The sequence below is a fragment of the Lipophrys pholis genome, assembly GCF_963383615.2.
Source record: "Lipophrys pholis genome assembly, chromosome: 13".
Taxonomy (NCBI): Eukaryota; Metazoa; Chordata; class Actinopteri; order Blenniiformes; family Blenniidae; genus Lipophrys; species Lipophrys pholis.
The window spans coordinates 12,935,939-12,955,362 of NC_137632.1; the positions used below are offsets into that span (position 1 = coordinate 12,935,939).

Consider the following 19,424-nt stretch of genomic DNA (forward strand, 5'->3'; position numbering starts at 1 on the left):
ATACAGTCTTAAAATTAAAATTTCGAAACGGTTGCGACCCTGAAATGAAAACAGGTGGTACTGAAGACAAAATGAAGATACAAAAGTGAAAGTGGTTTAATAATGTTATGGTTGTATTATATTATAAATTTAATTCTCTTTGCACTTGGGGGACTTTCTGGATGCACTTTGCATGGATAACCTACACTGGAGAGTGCCTGTTGTCCTAGTTGTTGTTATGGAATAGAAAGAGGGACACGAATACAGTCGATGCTTCATGACATGGTGTTTCCTGGAACTGAACAAGAATTAGAGGAAAGTTTTAATCTTTAATTTTGCATCCCTGGTTAATACCACTTGGCCATTGGGGTTAAAAGATGAAACTTTAAATATCCTTCCAGCACGTAGAGGCACTTGTAGAAGGTCATTGTTTATTGGATTGTTTCAGGTCTATTTCTGTAGGATTCAGAGATCTTTATTTTACGAGAAGAAATGTCACAAAACGTGATTATGTGGGACTCCAGTGGCCTGCACTGGCTTTTTCTTGTTCACTACGGAACTAAATCATCATTTTGATGTTGATTTGATTGATCAGGATATGCTCTGACTGCTTAGCTCATTTCTTATCACAGTACAGTAATGGTACCAAAAATTTCTGATTTTTCTTTTCAAATGTTGAACAACCACCATGTTGACATCTCTAAGCATATTTTGGCTTTTGTTGGGGGTTTACTTTTATTGTAAATGAATTTGCAATCGGCTACATCTACATCCTTTTTCAAAGATTTGACATGACTCAGCAATATAAAACAGATGTATTGCGAATGTATATTGTTTTCTTTTTTTTCATTATTGTTAATTACAACGTTTTAGGACCCCAGATGTTTCTGTGTCGCCATCTGGTGGCACGCAGAAGTAAAAGCATGGAGTTTGGTGGATGCTCAGATTGACAGGGTGAGCTTGCAGGAGACCACTCATATCCGTGTGTGTGTGTGTGTGTGTGTGTGTGTGTGTGTGTGTGTGTGTGTGTGTGTGTGTGTGTGTGTGTGTGTGTGTGTGTGTGTGTGTGTGTGTGTGTGTGTGTGTGTGTGTGTGTGTGTGTCAAAGTCACTGCAAATGGCAACGCAAGACGCCTCAGCTCTAACTATATGTTCATTCATTCAAGATCAACAATTTTTTTTGTGTGATAACAAAAAATGGAAGCGTAATAACACATCAGCGTGTATTTTCTGGTGTTGTTGTAGCTTCATTCAAAGGCTGTCACTTTTGTTTACTTCCACCAACCAATGGCCTTCTAGATAACTCTGTAGAAATCACTGACAAGCTTTAGTATGCGACTCTTGATTTGAATAACAAATAAGCAAAACAGTGAAATACTAAAACTTGTCAGTACATAGTAGTTTTGGTCACTTATGTGTTGTATATCTGCCAGTCTGCAAGGTGTGTTCTTCTACTGTCTGGGAGCTGCTGTCACATGCAACTTCACTTTTTAAGTGTAGTGGTTTGGTCTCACTGCCCTCTTCTCTGTCCTTGTCCTTTCAGGCAGGGGTTATGCTGCTCCAGCTGCTCAAGCCAATGACCGCATAGTAGCTGTGATCGCTGCTGTGGTGGATGTCCAGTTTGATGAGGGCCTTCCTCCCATTCTCAGTGCGCTGGAAGTGGACCCGAGACCTTGGGCAGGATTATAATGTCATTGGAGAGCCCATTGATAAAATGGGTTCCATTAGTACAAAACAGTAAGGATATAAATTGCTTGATATCATCAGTTCAAAACTGACAATTTGCAAACTGATCTCTTAATTATTTATAGATTCTCACAATAAGTAAAGTACTAATGCTATGACTGGAATGACAGATCTTGTTCTGTTTTCATAGACAACTCACCAGCCCTAGCCATGTACACTCTGTACTGCTGTCTGATCTTACCACGTTTAAGTTATTGTGTAGAGGTCTGGGGAAACGTCTACACAACCAACCTGAAACCGTTATGCTTTCTCCACAAAAGGGCAATGAGGATTGTGCATAATGTGGGATACCGCAGACATATCAATAACCTGTTTAGTATGTCGCGTGCTCTGAAAATCAACAATCTGGTCTAATTCAAAACAAATGCACAAATGATATTTCAATTAGAAATAATAAGAAAAATGCAGCAAATATACATCATATTGATATTATTGTTGTTATGATTATCAGAATTATTTTCTATTATTATTATTATTAGTAGTACTAGCAGTTGAAGCAGTAGTACTAGCATTATTGTTTTCTTTGTAAATGTTCAGAATAAAGATATATCAACCCACTCGATGAGCATGAATACAAATAGCCATTGCACTGCTCCAATCCACGCTGAGGCCCCCGAGTTCACTGACATGATTGTGGAGCAGGAGATCCTGGTAACCGGCATCAAAGTGGTAGATCTGCTTGGCGCCCTACGCCAAGGGGTGGAAAGATCGCTGTGTGAATTTCTTTACACTCTGGATTTTTATTTGTCCTCATCATGGTTGATGTGAACATTCCATGGTCAGTGAATGTGTGTGTTGTTTTATTCAGGCCTGTTTGGCGGTGCTGGTGTGGGCAAGACTGTGTTGATCATGGAGCTGATCAACAACTTGGCGAAGGCTCGTGGCGGTTACTCTGTGATTTGTACCACGAGATGATCGAGCCATTAACGTGAAGGATACCACTTCTAACGTGACAGACTTAAAAAAAAAAAAAAAACTGGCTGAAAATTGAGTGCAACATAAGGTTTATTTGAGCAAAATTGATCAGTATTAACCAATGACGAACCAATTTGTGACTTCTGTCCCCAGGTGGCGCTGGTGTACGGTCAGGGTTGCTCTTACTGGTCTTGACTGTTGCGAAGTATTTCCGTGATCAGGAGCGACAGGATGTGCTGCTCGTCATCCACAACATCTTCAGGTTTACCCAGGCTGGATCAGAGGTCTGAAGGCCTGTTCAGGACCTCCTCACTAAAACTCCACCTTTCAGGCACATGTTTTGGGAGGTATTCTGGGAGGTAAAATGCAGCTTCAATGTGTAAACATGTTTTTACTTGAAAGTTCTTTAAAGTGATTAAAAGTTCTATCGTTAATGGTTGCTTTTCTCCCTCAAAGGTGAATATGACGCTCTGCCAGAGCAAGCGTTCTACATGGTGGGTCCCACCGAGGACGTCGTCCAGAAGGCTGAGAAACTGGCAGAGGAACGCTCTTAAATGATTCTATGTTGGATTATAAAACATTCACTTGTACAGAACCATTTCTACTTGAGGAACTTCTAACTTGTCATGCTAAGTATGTGTGTTGCAGTGTTGGCCTCATTGGTGGGAAAACTTCTGCACTTGCAAGGTAATAAGTGGAGGTTAGAGCCTCAGATGGCGGAGATTCTTATTCAGCTCCTTTTCCCGTGTAAGAAGAAAGTTGCTGTGCTCCTTGAAGGCATCAAAATCCTGTAGAAATATCAGAGAAGGGAACACTTTAAACGTGTTTACACCAAAATAACTGGATTATCCTTTTTATGATGACGGGATTTAACAAACCTTGTTTAGACTTTTAATCCTTTTCATGGATTCATCGAGTGCCGATTGCAGAGAATGAAGATTGGCATCTTTGTTGACTGCAAGTGCTTCTTTTTCAAACCTGAACAAAGTCGGAGATGAATTATTCACTTTACTTCGTCCCTCTGACGGTGCATTATAAACCCTCTGTGCAGAATATACCTCTCCTCCGCCTCCACCCGAGCCTTCTTCTCTTCTTTCCATTTCATCACCAGCTGCTGGATTTCCTCTTGTTTCTCCTGCATTCAAGAGCCATTTGTGTGTAAATGAAGTGATTGTTTCATTCTCCGCTAATAGGACAAACGGGCTTTTCAGTCACCTGTATGACTCGGCCTCTTTCCAGAGAAAGACACAGCAATTTGTCCTTCTCTTCGGTAAGGTTTGTTAAGCTTTCCCTCATGCTGCTTCCCGCTGCTTCATGCTGTTCTTTAGTCTCTTGCAGCCTCGTCTTCAACTCTGATCGTGGAGGGAAAGACTGCAATTTATAGCCGCGTTGTGTAGTACGATACTGTATCTACTCACCTCTGCAGATCTCCACAGCTTTAGTGTGCTGTTGATGAGCCTCATGCAGCTGATCACGTAAAGAAGCTTCTTTGGTTTCATGTTGAGCTGCTTGTTCCAGCCGTTTTGACTCGCATTCAGCCATTTTCTTGCTGAAACACCACATGTAATTGCCATTATTTAACAACAACAAAAAAGTCTCATCAGTTACTTTTCATTTGCAAATAATCTACACTTGTGGTATTTATGTAGCATTTGTTTACAAATGTTTGTTTACAAAACTCAGCTTCCAAGGGGGCGGCGTAACATTTTAAGAACATGAAAAAAAACTAACTATTACATCTATATTTACGCCAAACACAGATGCCAATTCTATACTTGAGAAAGCGAGCGATGCCAATGCCTCCCAGTTTATGTTGTTACATAACCGTGACGAGCAGGGTGAGGAAATGTACCAGTACTGGATTTCTTTGTCGGCGTACTCCTCTGTCAGCAGTTTGATGTCCCGCGTGAGTTTCTGAATAAACACGTCTTTATCTTGGAGGGTTTGAGGGAAAATGGACTCATTTTCTAACTTGAGCTGCTCATTTTCCAGCTTTAACTGCCGATTCTCTTTTTTGTGTTCCTGCATGAAAGCGATGATTTCTTGATTATTGGCGGCTAAATCTGTGAATCTTCTCTCGAACGTCTCTGCTTTCTTCCTGTGGACGTCCAGTTCTCCTTGGCACTGTGTCGTTTGGGCCTCGAGCTCGGTGTTGATTGTCTGCAGGGCTTGACATCGCACGAGCCACTCGTCGGATCTCTGTTTCAGTACGCGGATCAAACCTGACTGTTCGTCTATTCTGGAGCGCAGCATCCTTCTCTCTGTCGCGTCATCGGCAGCCACAAGCTCCTCGGGTGGCTTCTGAATACTGTCCAGATGCTAGGGAACAGAATAATAATAATAATAATAAAAAAAAAAAACTCATGGCATTAATTCAAACAGATGGCTTCAGAGCTACAAACACTAAATGGTTGTTCCTAAATAAATCTTTATGTAAAACTGTCAAGGTGCCGAAGATATTCTACGGCTCCAGCCAAATATCTAAGGTTCTTATGATTAAATAGATCAATGACAAAATTACTGATATGTCATCCATCAACTCTTAAACGGACAAACCAAATGAGCAAACTGACACATCATCTAAGCAGTTCGATAGTGGAAATATAGTTTTAATGAAGCAGACTGACATGTGATTTACTTTTGCTATGGGGTTTTGGATCTCTAATCACAGTGGCTATTATCGGTGAATTAGACTTTTCAGAATAGATATTTAGAAGGCAGTGTACAGATGTGGGTCTACTATTTAAAGACTGGAGATTTTAAAATGAGGACAGAAAACAACCTGAAAGGACACAAAACTACTAGAATATTTACTGTACATAACAAAATTGACACATGACTTTTAACCTTACCTTAACCTCAAACCTTTTCTAATAATCGTTGGCCCTAAAGAAACATGTTATCTGCTCAACCTGTACATTTTAGGGTGTCCCAGTAATTTGGCCCCTTATGGAGGATACAAAAATGACCCTCAAGAGGCACTAATAATTCAAAGAAAACGCTTGATATGCCTTCTTCATTCTACTTTTTCTTTGTTTTGTCTTTTGGTCTCAGTTACAATCTTCTACCTTTAAAGCACAGAATTATGCCAACTTCGATTAAAAAAAGAAAAAAAAGTTTGACTTGACCCGTAATTTAAGTAATGGGAAATAATCTTGCAGTAATTTGTAAATATGTGTATGTCTGAAGGTACACTTGAAGCGTTTGAGGCAGCTAAATATTAAAAGTGAGAGTCGCTCGAGCAGAGATTGTTTTTGTTCTGCACATACCTCCACACTCCTGCCTCCCATCTTCATAAAGGTCTCTGTATTCGTCTGAGGAGTCGCCATTTCCCCAAGTAGACTATATTTGTTCCTGCTTTAAACGACAGGTTCCACTTTTCATTGTTTTTATCTTGAAGGTTTTAGTTGCCACGTTGCTATTGGCAACACAGTTTTTCTTTTTTTCCAGCGCGTGCTCAGGTCAAATCCCTGGAGACGGAGAGGTACCGATTATGGAGGTATTATTGGTGAAAAAGGTTTGAGCACTTGTAAAAGTCGAATTTGTAGTTGTGTACCATGCATTTGTGGTTGTGTACTGTGAGTTGTGGACCTGTCGAATTTTATGGGCTTTTTTTTTAGGTCATCATCTGAATCATGCAAGCTGAAGGAGTAATCTGGATACGGACAGAGGTTGTCCTGGCCAGTGGGAGGCTGAAGAAACGACACACTTTGTAAAATGTAAATAACAAAGCTGTGATTTGTAAATTATTTTCAATGTACCATCGGTAAATAAAGTACAAAGACAAGATATTTTATGTTTTATGATTCACTTTAATGAGTTTTGTAAATACACACTCGCTCAGAACACATTCCAAAACTGTTGGGACAGGGATATGTATAACAGTGCTATGGATCATATTTTCTCAGGAAGTGTTCGTGAACTGAGAACACTAATGGTGCTTTTCCACAGGTAATGAGCAATTCTAGGTTGTCCACGTGTTTAAGTCTCATTCTTTCATTAGTGGTTGACAGGCTCGTCAAGCTGAACTTTGTATTTACATTTTTTAATAACATGTTGATTGTAAAAATGATTTAAAACGCGACATTTAAAGAAACTGGCAACTTTCAAAAGACAATGATTTAACTTTGTAAATATTTTTTGTCTTCCAAATGCTAACTTCTCTGATTTTTCATACGGTATAAAGTCGTTAAAAGTATCAATTTGCCGACAGCGCAATTATTTAAAATTGTTCTCCAATCCGCCGGCTGCTTCACGCAATATACGTTTATGTTTTAAACTTCACGCTAAATAAAACCAGAAACCTAACAAGAAAAGATCACATGACTTCCGGTGTCGAGAGAGAAATGGCCGCGCTCCTTGTACAGCATTTTTTTCCCTGCAGGTGAAGTGCGCGTCCGCAAGATGGCGGCGATGAGCTTCAAAACAGCCCGTCAAAACGGAAACAGGGAACAGGAACTATATAATATAAAACGTTGTTGCAAGAACCAAAGAAGTTAAATTTGTGTTTAAAAAAAATAAGAACTTTCAACATTATATACTTTAAAGTGTAACACACAGTGAAAACAATATCCTCTATTTGAAAGTTGTATTTTTACTTTTGTTTTGTTGCAGACACAAATACAAAATGCGACAAGTCTGACAAATCTGCAACTTTCAACCAAATTCACTGTAAATCGGCCTTTGATGCCAATGCTACTTTATAGGCAGTCATTTTTTCAAGCTTTCATCACCTTGTCAGACATATCTGGGCGCAATATGGGGCCTCTGTGTTGTATCGTGCTTATTCTATGTTATTATATTTATTTGCATTGAATACAAATATAATACAGAATTACACAAATAAAATCTGACTGTGCAGGAGAGGAAAGCAGAATACATAAAGAACATATGAAACCCCACCTATTGATTACCCAAATGAAGTTAAAGATCAAATAGGATCAAGGAACAAGTAGAAAAAAATAACAAAGTTGTTAATAAAAGCAGTCATCTTAACGGTTTGTAAACTTCTTTGTTGATTTCGTTAGGCTAACCCAAACAACATATCAACTCAGAGTCAGGGCAGGAGATAATGAAATAATTTAGGCTGAAGATAGACACATTTTAAGTGATTTAATCAGAATTCTAGAGTTGGGGGCCACGAAATATGCTGAAAAGTTGATGCAGGTACAACAATTGGGTGAATGAAAGTGTTTTGGGTCCCTCACTGGGTGTGGGTGAATGAATGAATCTCTAACTCTCCAATACTCTCTACTACTTACTTCTATGCGTTGCTGAGGCCTTAACATACGTCTCCTCGTACTTTAAACTCTTTATTTACCTTATCGAACCCACTGTCGTCTCCCCCCACCTCAAGCCCTTCTAAATCCCGGGAGTGGAGCAACACAGCCCGCTGAGAGGGAGAAACCACTGGCACACTCGGGACAAGTCGGACCTGCATGGCATTATGCAGATTCCAGGGCCAGAGAGGGATTTATCCGGAGGGCCGAGGCTGGGTTGGGGGAGCGGCTGTCCCGGCTCTTTGTGCACGCCCCTTTTCATCAACTAGCGGGCCAAGAAAGACAGAGGAAAGCAACAGCATCCCAGCCCCAGTCCTTACAGCTCCTCCATCTGCACAGCGGAGCTGGACGGACCAGCCAGAATGTGGAGAGCACTGCTACTTAAACTCCTTCTCGTCTTCATATGTTGTGTTAGATGGTGCCACTCTGAAGGTCAGTACTTTTCTTTTCTTTTCTTTTCTTTGGACTTTTAAACCTTTTTTTTTTTTTTTTTTTTTTTATTTACTTCCTAACAGGCTGATTGATTAGTTGAGGTGCTGCAGAGTTGTTTGCTCCAAGTGGTGCACTTGTTGCTCATTAGAATAAAACAGCCAGACTGAAGTGTTGCTCAATTAAAGGCAAAAAAACCAAAAAAATAAAATAAAAATACCCAATGAGTAACAGTTCATGTGAAGTGGGGATAAATCACCTGAGATACTAGAAATAAGATTGTTTTTAATTAAAAGCTGATGTTGTGGTATTTAAGTAATTGTGGCTGCAGAGCAGAGTATTCCAGCAAATAGTATTACTTTAAAGGTTGAGTACAAAGCCTTCCTCAGACAGATTGGAAGTTCTCTTGAGGAACTTTTGCCTGAGCTTTACTGTTGCTAGGTAACAGAAAAGAGCATGTGACTTACAGACAATCTGTGAGCACTGAGAGCTACTGGTACAAATCTCATTGAGGGGAGCAGATTTCCACGCTGCAAACTGCCAATGCAAGACCTGATTGTAACTCATGGGGTGGGGGGGACTTTCTGATTTTCTAATGTCGGTGAGGGACAAACAAAATGCTCAGATGCAGCTATTTATTCGTGACAGTCTCACGCTCGTCTGTTGTGTTTGTAGCCCAGCTAGAGCCTACTTCTCAATTTGTAATCTGCTTTCTTTTTGCTCAACCCTTAGTATGTAAGCTCCTTAGTGTGAATCAAGCAACTAATTACTCTGCAGCTGCTGCAGAATGGAATCATTTCAACCTAAGGAGCAGTTTCGAGTTAAGGAACAATTGTACCTAGAGTATATATCTTCAGCTTTCTTCAGGGTTTTTTTCTTTTTCTTTTTTCATCATGAAATATCCTGTATTTATTTCCTTGCTGGAGTGTATGGACCGTCCATGTCCAATAGACAATATAACTGTGTTGATACTGAGACTGCAGCATTAAAAAAAGAATAAAAAAAAAAATCACATGGCATTTCCCTTGAGTCTCTGCAGTAAAACAACGTGTAGAAGAAATATTGCTGATGAGAGTTGAAGTGGGCAAACTGGGGAATCTCAGCAGGGTGTCAGCATGTTTACACAGATCATTAACTTGTGATTAGCGGACAGCGATGTAGTCTTCAGTAATGTTTCTTTAATCTGAATGTTGTTATCATACCGTACAAGTATCAAGGGCTTCTCAAGGGCTTTCTGATAGTGTTTGTGAGTCAGATTGGTAGGAGTGCCATTAGAAGATAAACTGGTAATAGTTCAGTAGTTCTGGTCCACCCTGGGGAGTCAGTATACCTTTACTAATCTGCGCTTGATCCCTCACTAAAATCCTTTAGTTTGATATCTGTTTCTTCCATGACCTTCTGGAACATATTACCCAGGCCATGAGATCAATACTGCTGCTGAATGCTTACTCAGGCTTTAATAGCTGATGAACTATTCTGGTACGCTGCCGCTTCGTTAACCATCCGCTGTCTTTTTTTGCTGTGGTGGACATTCTTTATCTCAGTAAATTGAGTTGTTTTCTAGTTTTTACGGTTAATCATTTTCTAGTGAAGTTTCAAAAACACTGTGTGTTGCCAGAACTTTAATGGGTTTTAGAAAGTTTTTATTTGGTGATATATAAGGGAGCATTTATGTGCTGTGCAACCACCTTGTATTTTGTCAAGCATGAACAATCTTTTCAGCTCACAGCTTGCTTGGACAGGTCCTGCTACTACAGACCTATGAATGACCTTGATGGAAATATTAGTTACTTTTCTAGGTCAACGGAGATAAATGTTATTTTTGTGTTTGCTCTTTCTATTTTATAAGACAAGAACATTTTGGCAGCGTATCAAACCCTGCATATGCCAGCGTCTTGCCTGTAAGCAGCCTGAATCTTCGTGCAGCAGGAACAGCTCTAGAAACGTAGTTGATACAAATCAACATCAAGTCGTTCTGAAGCTCTCCCGGTCTTTGATAAAGACACCAAGTGAGATGTGGATAAGTGGAAAGTGGAAAACTGAGTTATTCAGCATCTGTTACTGTGCTGTGATTCATGATACTTTTCACTCATTCTTTTCAGAAATGTTGAGTATTTTGCAATTCCAAGTAAAGCAAAGCTCCAGTCTACTCTCTATTTATGCCTTCTTTTTGGTCCGCTGCCACTGCCAATGCCCCCTGTTTTTTTGGTGTTTTTTTTTTTAGCTGTTTTGGAGTGTAGCATTGAGAGCCAAAGTCACTTGTTTGGCAATTGACTGCATTCTGCTGCATTGATTTCCATATGAAATGGGCAGCAGCACTTCGCTGTGGCAGGATGGACGGGTTCAGCATTTCATGCTGCCAGCAGCCGTTTTCACAACTTTTCCACACACACACACACACACACACACACACACACACACACACACACACACACACACACACACACACACACACACACACACACGCACACACACACGCACACGCACACACGCACGCACGCACGCACGCACGCACGCACGCACGCACGCACGCACGCACACACGCACAGAGTCATTGAGCGCAGAGAGCAGTGCCAAAACAAGACAGTTTTGATGAAGGCTTGAAAACATCTTTTCAGCTCTCTACATGACAAGACAGAGACGTTTCACTGGTATTGGGCAGGTGTTTTTATTGATGGGGGTTTGGGTGGGGTGAGGTGGGGGCATGTGTCTTTAGTTTCTTTAACATTAACTCAGTCTTTGTCTCCTGCTTTCTGCCGTGCATCTCCAAAGTGACTTTTTAGGGTGACACTTCCAGTTATGAGTTTGCATCCCTGCTGGCACCTTTCTGCCCCATTGTGCTGTCACAGTGGGGTTTAAGGCATTTCGGGGACTTCATTCTAATGAGAATTCCTCTACTGCTTATCTTTGTTGGGCATTGGTTGGGCATCCTTATTTTCATCCACAGATTGAGTGGTGCTCTCTCCTGCTGTGGGTTTAAGTTGCTAATTAGAAAAGACAAGGCTTAGAGAAAAGGGAAAAAAAACACTGTAAATTACACAAAGACTCGGCTGAAACACAAATAAAAACAGTCATTGTCGGACCCGGACCCTAATTGCTGATTTGCACCATTCACTTTTGCTTGTACCTCCTCTAACGTTGATTGACACGGTCGGTTTGCAACTTTGTTAGGCTGAAGGCAGACTTGAGGATTAAGGGAAAGTTACAAAGACGTTCCTTTTAGAATGTAAAAAGAACCTGCACACGAGATAGTGCTGTTGAAAGGTTCAGCTTCAGTGTACTGTATCTGTCACCTTTCCCACAAGTAATGCAGTCAGGAAACACTGGCTGCATTTGAAAGCCTCGAGCAGATTGGTTTCTCTTTGGTATACATGGTTTTAAGTTATCAACCTTGGTCTGCATGCATGGCAGCTATACCCATCTCATTCACTCCAATGCCTCTTTTGATCATTTAATTTAATTTGACTGGCTCATTTAAACTTGTTTTATTTATCATTAAGCTATAGGAAGACATTTGCTTTGTTTCTAAACCTCATCCCCAAAACGGATTACAATTTTGTCATTATTGATTGTGCATTAGGTGCAAGGGGAATTATTATATGTTTGCTCTACAAAGTACATCTCTTAGGCATTTGTTTTGATTTCGCGATCACTGTCTTGGAAGAACTGCCTTCTTTGATTGTGAGTAATTTTGTCAAAATATAAACTAAGCAGGGAAAAAGGAATTCGTCCTGGAAAGAAGCTCAAAGTTGGCTGTGAAGCAGTTTGGTGGTTTTGCATTTGATTTATCAGAGCTACAAATTGTTGAATGGGGCTATTACAAGGGGGTTTTAGTGCAGTCGCACAGACAATGATTCCCTTAACGGTTGTCGCAGTGATCCATCTTGAAAAGACCATGTCTAAATCAGATGATGAACTGCTAACTTTAATCAATCTTAAAGCCACCTTGCTTGCTTAAATACAATACATTTTTAGCAGATTACCTTAAAGAATTTTTTTTTGCTCATGGACTCACATATCTGCTAATGATGTGCACCTTTTCCAAATAATGAGTTATCCCAATACCCCCCAACACTTTGATCTTAGAAGGATGAACAATTTGAAAATTCTTGATAAGACAGGAACAGAAACAGACCACCAACCCCAAGCATGCACCATCAGTCACCACCTCGCGGTTCTTCTTGTGAAGGATCTAGGTTGAAAATGGTTGCGGTACCACCCAGTACCACTATTTATTCCAATTACATTTCAGACTGGACAGAAGCCGCGTGCACCATTCATCACGCTGTCAAGGAGGCCATCAGAATTGCACATTCCTATTACAACCGGCCTGACGGAGTGCTGTGCCTCTGAACTATGCTGCTTGAATCAATCTCTCCTGGTAAACGTCAGAGGAGGTAGAACGGTGGTGCCTTATCTCTACAGATGCCACTCAGTGAGAACATCAAAAGGAGGCCTAGGATGAGTGCAGGGAAGGTTTCGCAATTGTTGGGTGGGGGGGTGGGGGGTGGGGGTGGGGGGACGGTGATGGCTGGCACGCTTGTCTCCAAAGCATGTCAATCCTGTTAGCAACTCGCTACATCAGTGGATTGTTGCTCTGCCTTTTTAATGTTTTGGTATGCATTCGTATGTGTTTGTGTATGTTCGAGTGTATGTATCTAAGAATTTACTCAATTTTGTAAATGTGTAGAGTAGATTCCATTGGTTTGAGACATGTTCTTATCACAATAAATTCTAATGATAATATTACCAGTAACAAAGTATTAGCTTTCATGTCATTCCTGACTTCTATGAAACTGTGCTTGTATAGGATGTGTGTTGGGGCAGTTTCGCTGTGGAACAGGTCGATGTATCCCAGGTGACTGGCACTGTGACGGGACGTCAGACTGTGTGGACGACTCTGATGAATTCGACTGTCGTGAGTCTCTCATACTTCACTCAGTATATCACTTCAGTCAAATCTGAGGAAAGAGAAAAATATGTATTTCTTTTGGTTGGAATTTCTTTGACATTCTCTGTGTGAAATGTGAGTTGTTTTATTAAAAAAAGAATAACCTGCCCACTACAATTAATCCACCAGAGTAAAACATATATCGAACAAAAAAAAAGAAAAGAAAAAAAGAACAACCTAAAAGTACATTCCTACCAGTGGTTGCAGTCAGCTGGTTAATGAAATTCTTTGTGTGTGTTCCCACAGCTCAGGTAACATGTGATAACAGTCACTTCCAGTGTCTTAGTGATGGCGAGTGTATCCCAGATATATGGGTGTGTGACGAGGAGGAGGACTGTGAGGATGGCTCAGATGAGAGGCAACACTGTCGTAAGTATTATTGAAGTTGTTGAACTTTTGAAGCGCGTTAACTTTTCAGTGAAGCTGACACGTTTCAATGAAAACATAGCAAGTCATTATATCATGTAGTCATGTCCAAACATTTGACAATGATGTATGCATTTGATCATGTGAAAATACCAGAGGGACAACAGCCCCTGATTTTGTTATTTAAATCAATGAATTAGTACCGTAACAAATGTCTCCTAATATCTGACAACAGCTCTGCAGTTTTTCATACCATCAAACAAACTTTTTTCTCTTCTTGCTTCAAATGTGTTCAACTACCTGCATAACAGAGAATTTGATTCAAGCCAGACAGCAAAGCCTGTGGTCGGTCCACACATTTTTATAATTTGCATAAATGCAGATCAGTCTATTTACCAACATAAGTTCAGAACAAGATTTACAAGTTCAATTGATTTTGTTTGTGCTGAAAAATATTACATTTTTGGACAGAGGATGCTGGCTAAATAAAACCCTTGGGCCGGACTTCAGACATGCCTGACGTAGCACAATCTATTTGGCATTACATGAATTATTGCTGTTTTTAGCCTGTGTGTGGGTTTGAACAATGAGACAGTCTGTCCATCTGAGGAAGTTAAGGAATTTGGTGACTGCTGCATACCTAGATTGACAAGAAGAGGAAATTAGAACTTCATACAACAGGTATGTAAACAAAACCGTTCTGTGTGTTGTTAAATCCAGTCTTCAATCTGTTTTCAGCTGGAAGGACATGCACCAGTGGTCAGTTCAGCTGCAGTAACGGCGCGTGCATCCCAGGAGAATACCGATGTGACCGTCTGGCAGACTGCTCAGATGGTTCCGATGAGAGAAACTGCCGTAAGTCTTCACCAGGGTGGTTTTCCCCCCATTTTTTATTTTTTTTTTCATCTGAGGCTCCTGTGGCATTTTAATCAATTTGTTAAGATTAAGAGGCTCGTTGACTGACAGAATGGGCCACAATATGCTTCTTGTTGTCAGAGGTTGATTGCAGATTCTTTGGTGGATTAGTCAAGCTGAAGTTCAGCTGCTATGCCATTATTGTGCCGACATGGTAGACTCACAGCACTGCACACTGTGGTAATCTCACAATTGCATAAAGAATGCTGTGGCAACTACTGCTGTTGTGGTGGTGCCGGTAAATGTTCGTCTCTTATCCTCTTCATTCATGGAGCTTTTCACCTCTGAAAAGCTGAAAGGAGCACAGTTGTCAGTCTGAATTTAACACATAATGCTACCCTGATGATGGTTTAATCTTGCAGATTATCCTGAGTGTACACAGCTAAGGTGTGCTAATGGGGCCTGCTACAACAGAACACAACGATGTGACCAGATACTCGACTGTCGCGACGGCTCTGATGAGGCCAACTGCAGTAAGAAGGCTAATTTTCATTTAACGGCAAATGCTTTGGATAATAGATGATTTCATTAGAAGGCAGGTAGAATTATAATGTCATCCTCAAATAAATGTTTTTCTTTCCCATTTCTGTTCTCTTTTCTTCAGCACAGCACTGCAATGCAGGCTTGTTTTCGTGTCATAATGGAGCGTGCGTTCCTCAGCGCTACGTCTGTGATCACGACGATGACTGTGGAGACCGAAGCGATGAGCTAAACTGCAGTATGTGGTGTCTCTCTCTCGGTCTCTTTTTTTAAAAAACAGACCTATATCCACTGTCAGTCTATTTACAGTAAGATTACACAAACCCAATCTTTCCTTTACTTGCAGCATATCCCACATGTAGAGGAAACTTCTTCACCTGCCCCAGTGGCCGCTGTATTCACCAAGTCTGGCTTTGTGACGGAGAGGATGATTGTGAGGACAATGCAGATGAAAAAGGCTGCGGTGTGTATAAAAACTTTGCCATATGCTCAATAGATAATCTGTATTGTATTCAAACCAGAAGTTATGAATCTTTAGCTGATTAAAAAGCGCTAAAATGAGTAAGAACTGGAGCTGTGCAGCCCTGATTCTTCTTGAATCTCCATGGTTGGTTAGTTCTAGAGAGATGCTATGCCTGTGCTCCTTTAAGTGTGTTATTCAAATGCTTCTTTGTATCACAAGATTGTGCAGCCCCCCCAAAGGGCTTTAGAATTCTCCCACATGGCTGTAAAGAGTGTGTGTTTTTAGAGGATGGGCTCCAGAAGCTCAATGAGCCCCTGTGTGACCCCCTCAAAGCTCCACTAGCTGGCATTAATTTAAAGTAACAGTCATTTCTCTCATAATGTCCAAGACACCTTTTTTGGTGTGTTTTTTTTCTTCTTTTCTGTCTGTGGGCCTGACAAGACACCAAATTTGTTTTGTTTGCAGATAATGTGCCGCGGGAGTGTTACCCAGGGGAGTGGCCCTGTCCATCCTCTGGCCTTTGTATCCCAATAGAAAGGCTTTGTGATGGGACAGCTCACTGTCCTGAAGGAGAGGACGAAACGAACACTACTGCTGGGCGCAACTGCAGTCAGTACTGACAGAACTGGAGCAGTTCCCATTCATTTACACAGCTATAGGTATCATTTCTCAGTAGTTAAGATGTTGAGGGGTGTTGCTCACTGGTCTGGTTTCTGTGTTGCACAGGTATCTGGAGATGTGCTTCTCTGAGCTGTGAGCATCATTGTCATGCTTCACCCAATGGGGGGGCCTGTTCTTGTCCATCTGGATACATTGTCAACAGCAATAACAGTCGCTCGTGTATCGGTACGTGCCTTCTATTTACACATGCGCTCAGTTCATGAAAATATGGACAGGAGTCACACTCGCGGATGAGTGTTTTCATTTAGTTATTTCTTGTTTTAAGTGTATTCGCACAACAGAGAGGCTGTTTGCTAACATCCCTAAGACTCGATCAGAGATAGTAAAAGTACAAAGAAACAGCTGTGCCCTCATAAGCCCTACCCAAATAAGAGCTTATCTTTTTCCATGTTACCATTTGCACCCAGACGCTGATCCTGACATGAGCCGAAACAGATCAAATTCTGACCAGTACACATTTAAATCTGCTGTTTGTGTGTCTCTGTGTAGGTGTACATAACAATCAGTGTTTAAGCATAATCTGCTGTGACTCTGTGTTTTACCCTCTTGAAGATTTCGATGACTGCTCCATGTGGGGTGTGTGCGACCAGCTGTGCGAGGACCGGCTGGGCTCCCACCGGTGCAGCTGCCGGGAGGGCTACACCTTAGAGCAGCATAGATACTGTCGAGCTGACGCCAGCAGTGAGTGTCACTTTCTCTCGATTCGAATGGATTGTCTTAAATGTAACATGGTCACATTTTCACAGTGTATCATCCCTTCAAAAGAGGCCCATTAGCATAGACCCCTTTCCTTTTTGGCAACCACTGCACAGAGTGTCTGCGCTCCTTTCTGGTGCATTGTTGCGTGCTAAATGTTGTTTTAGCTAGTCTCTTGCCTTTGTGGAACTTAGAAAGAGTGTTGACTGAGAGGCTGACCTCTCTGCATTTGGCTTCAGCAAGAAAAGTGTGTAATGATAGTGACTTGAAAGTACCTTCCTGAGCCGGAGCCAGGGAACTGAGTGTGTGCTACATTCTGTACATTTCCACTGCTATTTCAGATGAGAAATCGTACTACAGAGTAGATTTTGGTTTCAACACACGCCGGGCTTTGATAATAATCTGATGCTCTGTTTCTTTACTTGTTGTATTCTTATTTTCCTTTTTGCAGCTGGAGTTCCTTCCTTAATATTTTCTAACGGCAGAGATCTGCTGATAGGTGACATCCATGGCAACAATCTACACACTTTGGTTAATTCACAGAACAGAGGAATCGCAGTGGGAGTGGACTTCCACTATAATCTCCAAATGATTTTCTGGACAGATACAATCCAGAATAAGGTATTTTTTACCCAGTTTCCCCCGATATTCACTTGCTTTGAATGTGGTTTTGTTGTTAGTAAGAAGGCATCGACTCTTTAAAACAGTCTGCTTTGTCAGGACTGCATTTATGAGGAGCTGAGCAGTTTCTTCTTTTTGTTGGTGTTTTAATCAGACTGGGGCACGCTAGAATGAAATTCTTTCCGCTATCCTTTAAAATATCAGCCATGTTGATACCATAATAATGGGATAGCTGTTGGCCCCATTGTGGCGTGGTCATAATGAAGGGGAAGTAGATATGTAATAGAATCCCAATAGCCTAATCTTGAAACCTGTCTGATAGGTTGGTATGATGTTCACATACCAGGGTGCAATTTTTGTAACTCAATCTCATTCAAACTTATCATGCTGTATTTGTTTTCAGTGGCACTGTTCATTTGTATGCATTCTTTTGCCAGCGAAATAGCCTTTGTTCAGCTTCTGTCTGGGCTTCCTGCTGGTTTAAACTACAGCCACTTGGCTGCGCGACTCAAACACATCTCAGACTGGGTGTCTGTGTATTACCCACCTCCATGGCAGCATGTCAGATTAAAAGTGGAGAGAGTACAAACAGGGCATGTGAATGCAACTGGAAAGGTTAAACTACCAGGCTATTTCCACATCTTCAGTTTCTCTTTAAACAGGTCAGTTGAAAATCCTGCTTTTTAGACTTCAGGATCTTGTTTCAAAAGAATCAGTGCTGCTAAGAGCAGTGTCCCCCAACCAGCTGCATGGTGCCAAGGCTTGCAGCCTGAGAAACTGGTGCCATCATAGTATCGGGAAGTTTAGAAATGCTCCTTAGAAAAGTTTTGTTGAAGAATGGAATCACCAAACCTATTATTATTCTTTACCATGTCCTGCTGCGTTTAAAACAATCGTGAACAGTAATGTCTGGGGCAGCTGCTGAAAGCCGTACACTTCTGTTAAATCATCTCCTTTTTAAAGGCTAAGCCCAAATTTTGATTTTAAGTCTGCTTGCCAAATTATGTCAATAAAAGATCTTTTAAAAATAGCTTCAGTTTTAGTTGTGGGAAAACGTCTTGGGTCCATCAACTATATCAGAAAGTACTTAACCAGAGCTGTTATTAGGCCTCAGCAGTCAGGAGCTAGTAAAATAACTTGACTATATTCCAAACACAATAATCAATAACATGTTGAGTCTTGATATAAACATGTAAGTATTGTATTCAGATACACTTGAACAATTGTGTGCATGACATTGTTTTCCATTTACTTCTGGGAAAAACAACTTCTTGAGGGCAATTTTCCCTGACAACAATGGCATCTTTTGTTTACAGGTGTTTTCTGTGGATATGGATGGTTCCAACATGCAGGTGGTTTTAAATGTATCAGTTGACTACCCCGAGAATTTGGCGGTGGATTGGGTGAACAATAAACTGTATGTAGTGGAGGCCAGCGTCAACAGGATTGACATGGTGGACTTTGATGGAAGTAACCGGGTCACACTCATCACTGAAAACCTGGGAAACCCTAGAGGACTGGCAGTGGACCCCACCGTCGGGTAAGCACATCTCCCAGGTTTCCACCCATTCATCTACCCACCCGCTCCCAATCTCCACATTCAGTATCTGTCGTGCTCCGTTGGCGTGGAATAATGGGGGGTGGGGGGTGAGATTAGCAGATTGCCCTGGGTGGATTAGTGAAGAGCAATGTAAGTGATGACCCTCATTGTAATCCAATAGTATAGTTCAAGGGGGGAGGAGAGCCAGGTGGCTACAGAGAAATTGCTTATCTTAAATTAATGTACAGCTCTTGGGTGGAATGCACTGCCACCCACTTGGAGAAATAATGTCTTGCCGGAGATGCTGGACTTAATTAAAAAAAGAAAGGCCTCAATATTTTTTTTTTTCCAGAGGGTTCAGGTT

General features: G+C 41.1%; 2 protein-coding genes across 2 annotated transcripts in view; one reads left to right on the top strand and one right to left on the bottom strand.

Moving 5' to 3' along the window:
• Nucleotides 1–2,713: 2,713 nt before the first annotated feature.
• Nucleotides 2,714–4,898, bottom strand: LOC308118575 (coiled-coil domain-containing protein 89). The gene is made up of 6 exons (XM_080478042.1): nucleotides 4,492–4,898; nucleotides 4,058–4,188; nucleotides 3,855–3,991; nucleotides 3,698–3,774; nucleotides 3,518–3,617; nucleotides 2,714–3,427 (listed from the first exon to the last, which is right to left on the bottom strand). The coding sequence occupies exons 1-6, from the start codon at nucleotides 4,890–4,892 to the stop codon at nucleotides 3,341–3,343; spliced, it is 933 nt and encodes a 310-aa protein (XP_080334168.1). The 5' UTR covers nucleotides 4,893–4,898; the 3' UTR covers nucleotides 2,714–3,340.
• A 3,310-nt stretch (nucleotides 4,899–8,208) lies between these two features.
• The window catches only part of lrp2a (low density lipoprotein receptor-related protein 2a), a 47,457-nt gene continuing 36,241 nt past the window's right edge, over nucleotides 8,209–19,424 (top strand). Inside the window, 12 exon segments of the mRNA XM_080478027.1 lie at nucleotides 8,209–8,350; nucleotides 13,158–13,265; nucleotides 13,545–13,667; nucleotides 14,403–14,519; nucleotides 14,942–15,052; nucleotides 15,184–15,297; nucleotides 15,406–15,522; nucleotides 15,988–16,131; nucleotides 16,249–16,368; nucleotides 16,756–16,884; nucleotides 17,351–17,520; nucleotides 18,837–19,060. Of these exon segments, the coding sequence (XP_080334153.1) occupies nucleotides 8,281–8,350; nucleotides 13,158–13,265; nucleotides 13,545–13,667; nucleotides 14,403–14,519; nucleotides 14,942–15,052; nucleotides 15,184–15,297; nucleotides 15,406–15,522; nucleotides 15,988–16,131; nucleotides 16,249–16,368; nucleotides 16,756–16,884; nucleotides 17,351–17,520; nucleotides 18,837–19,060 (1,547 nt within the window). The 5' untranslated portion in view covers nucleotides 8,209–8,280.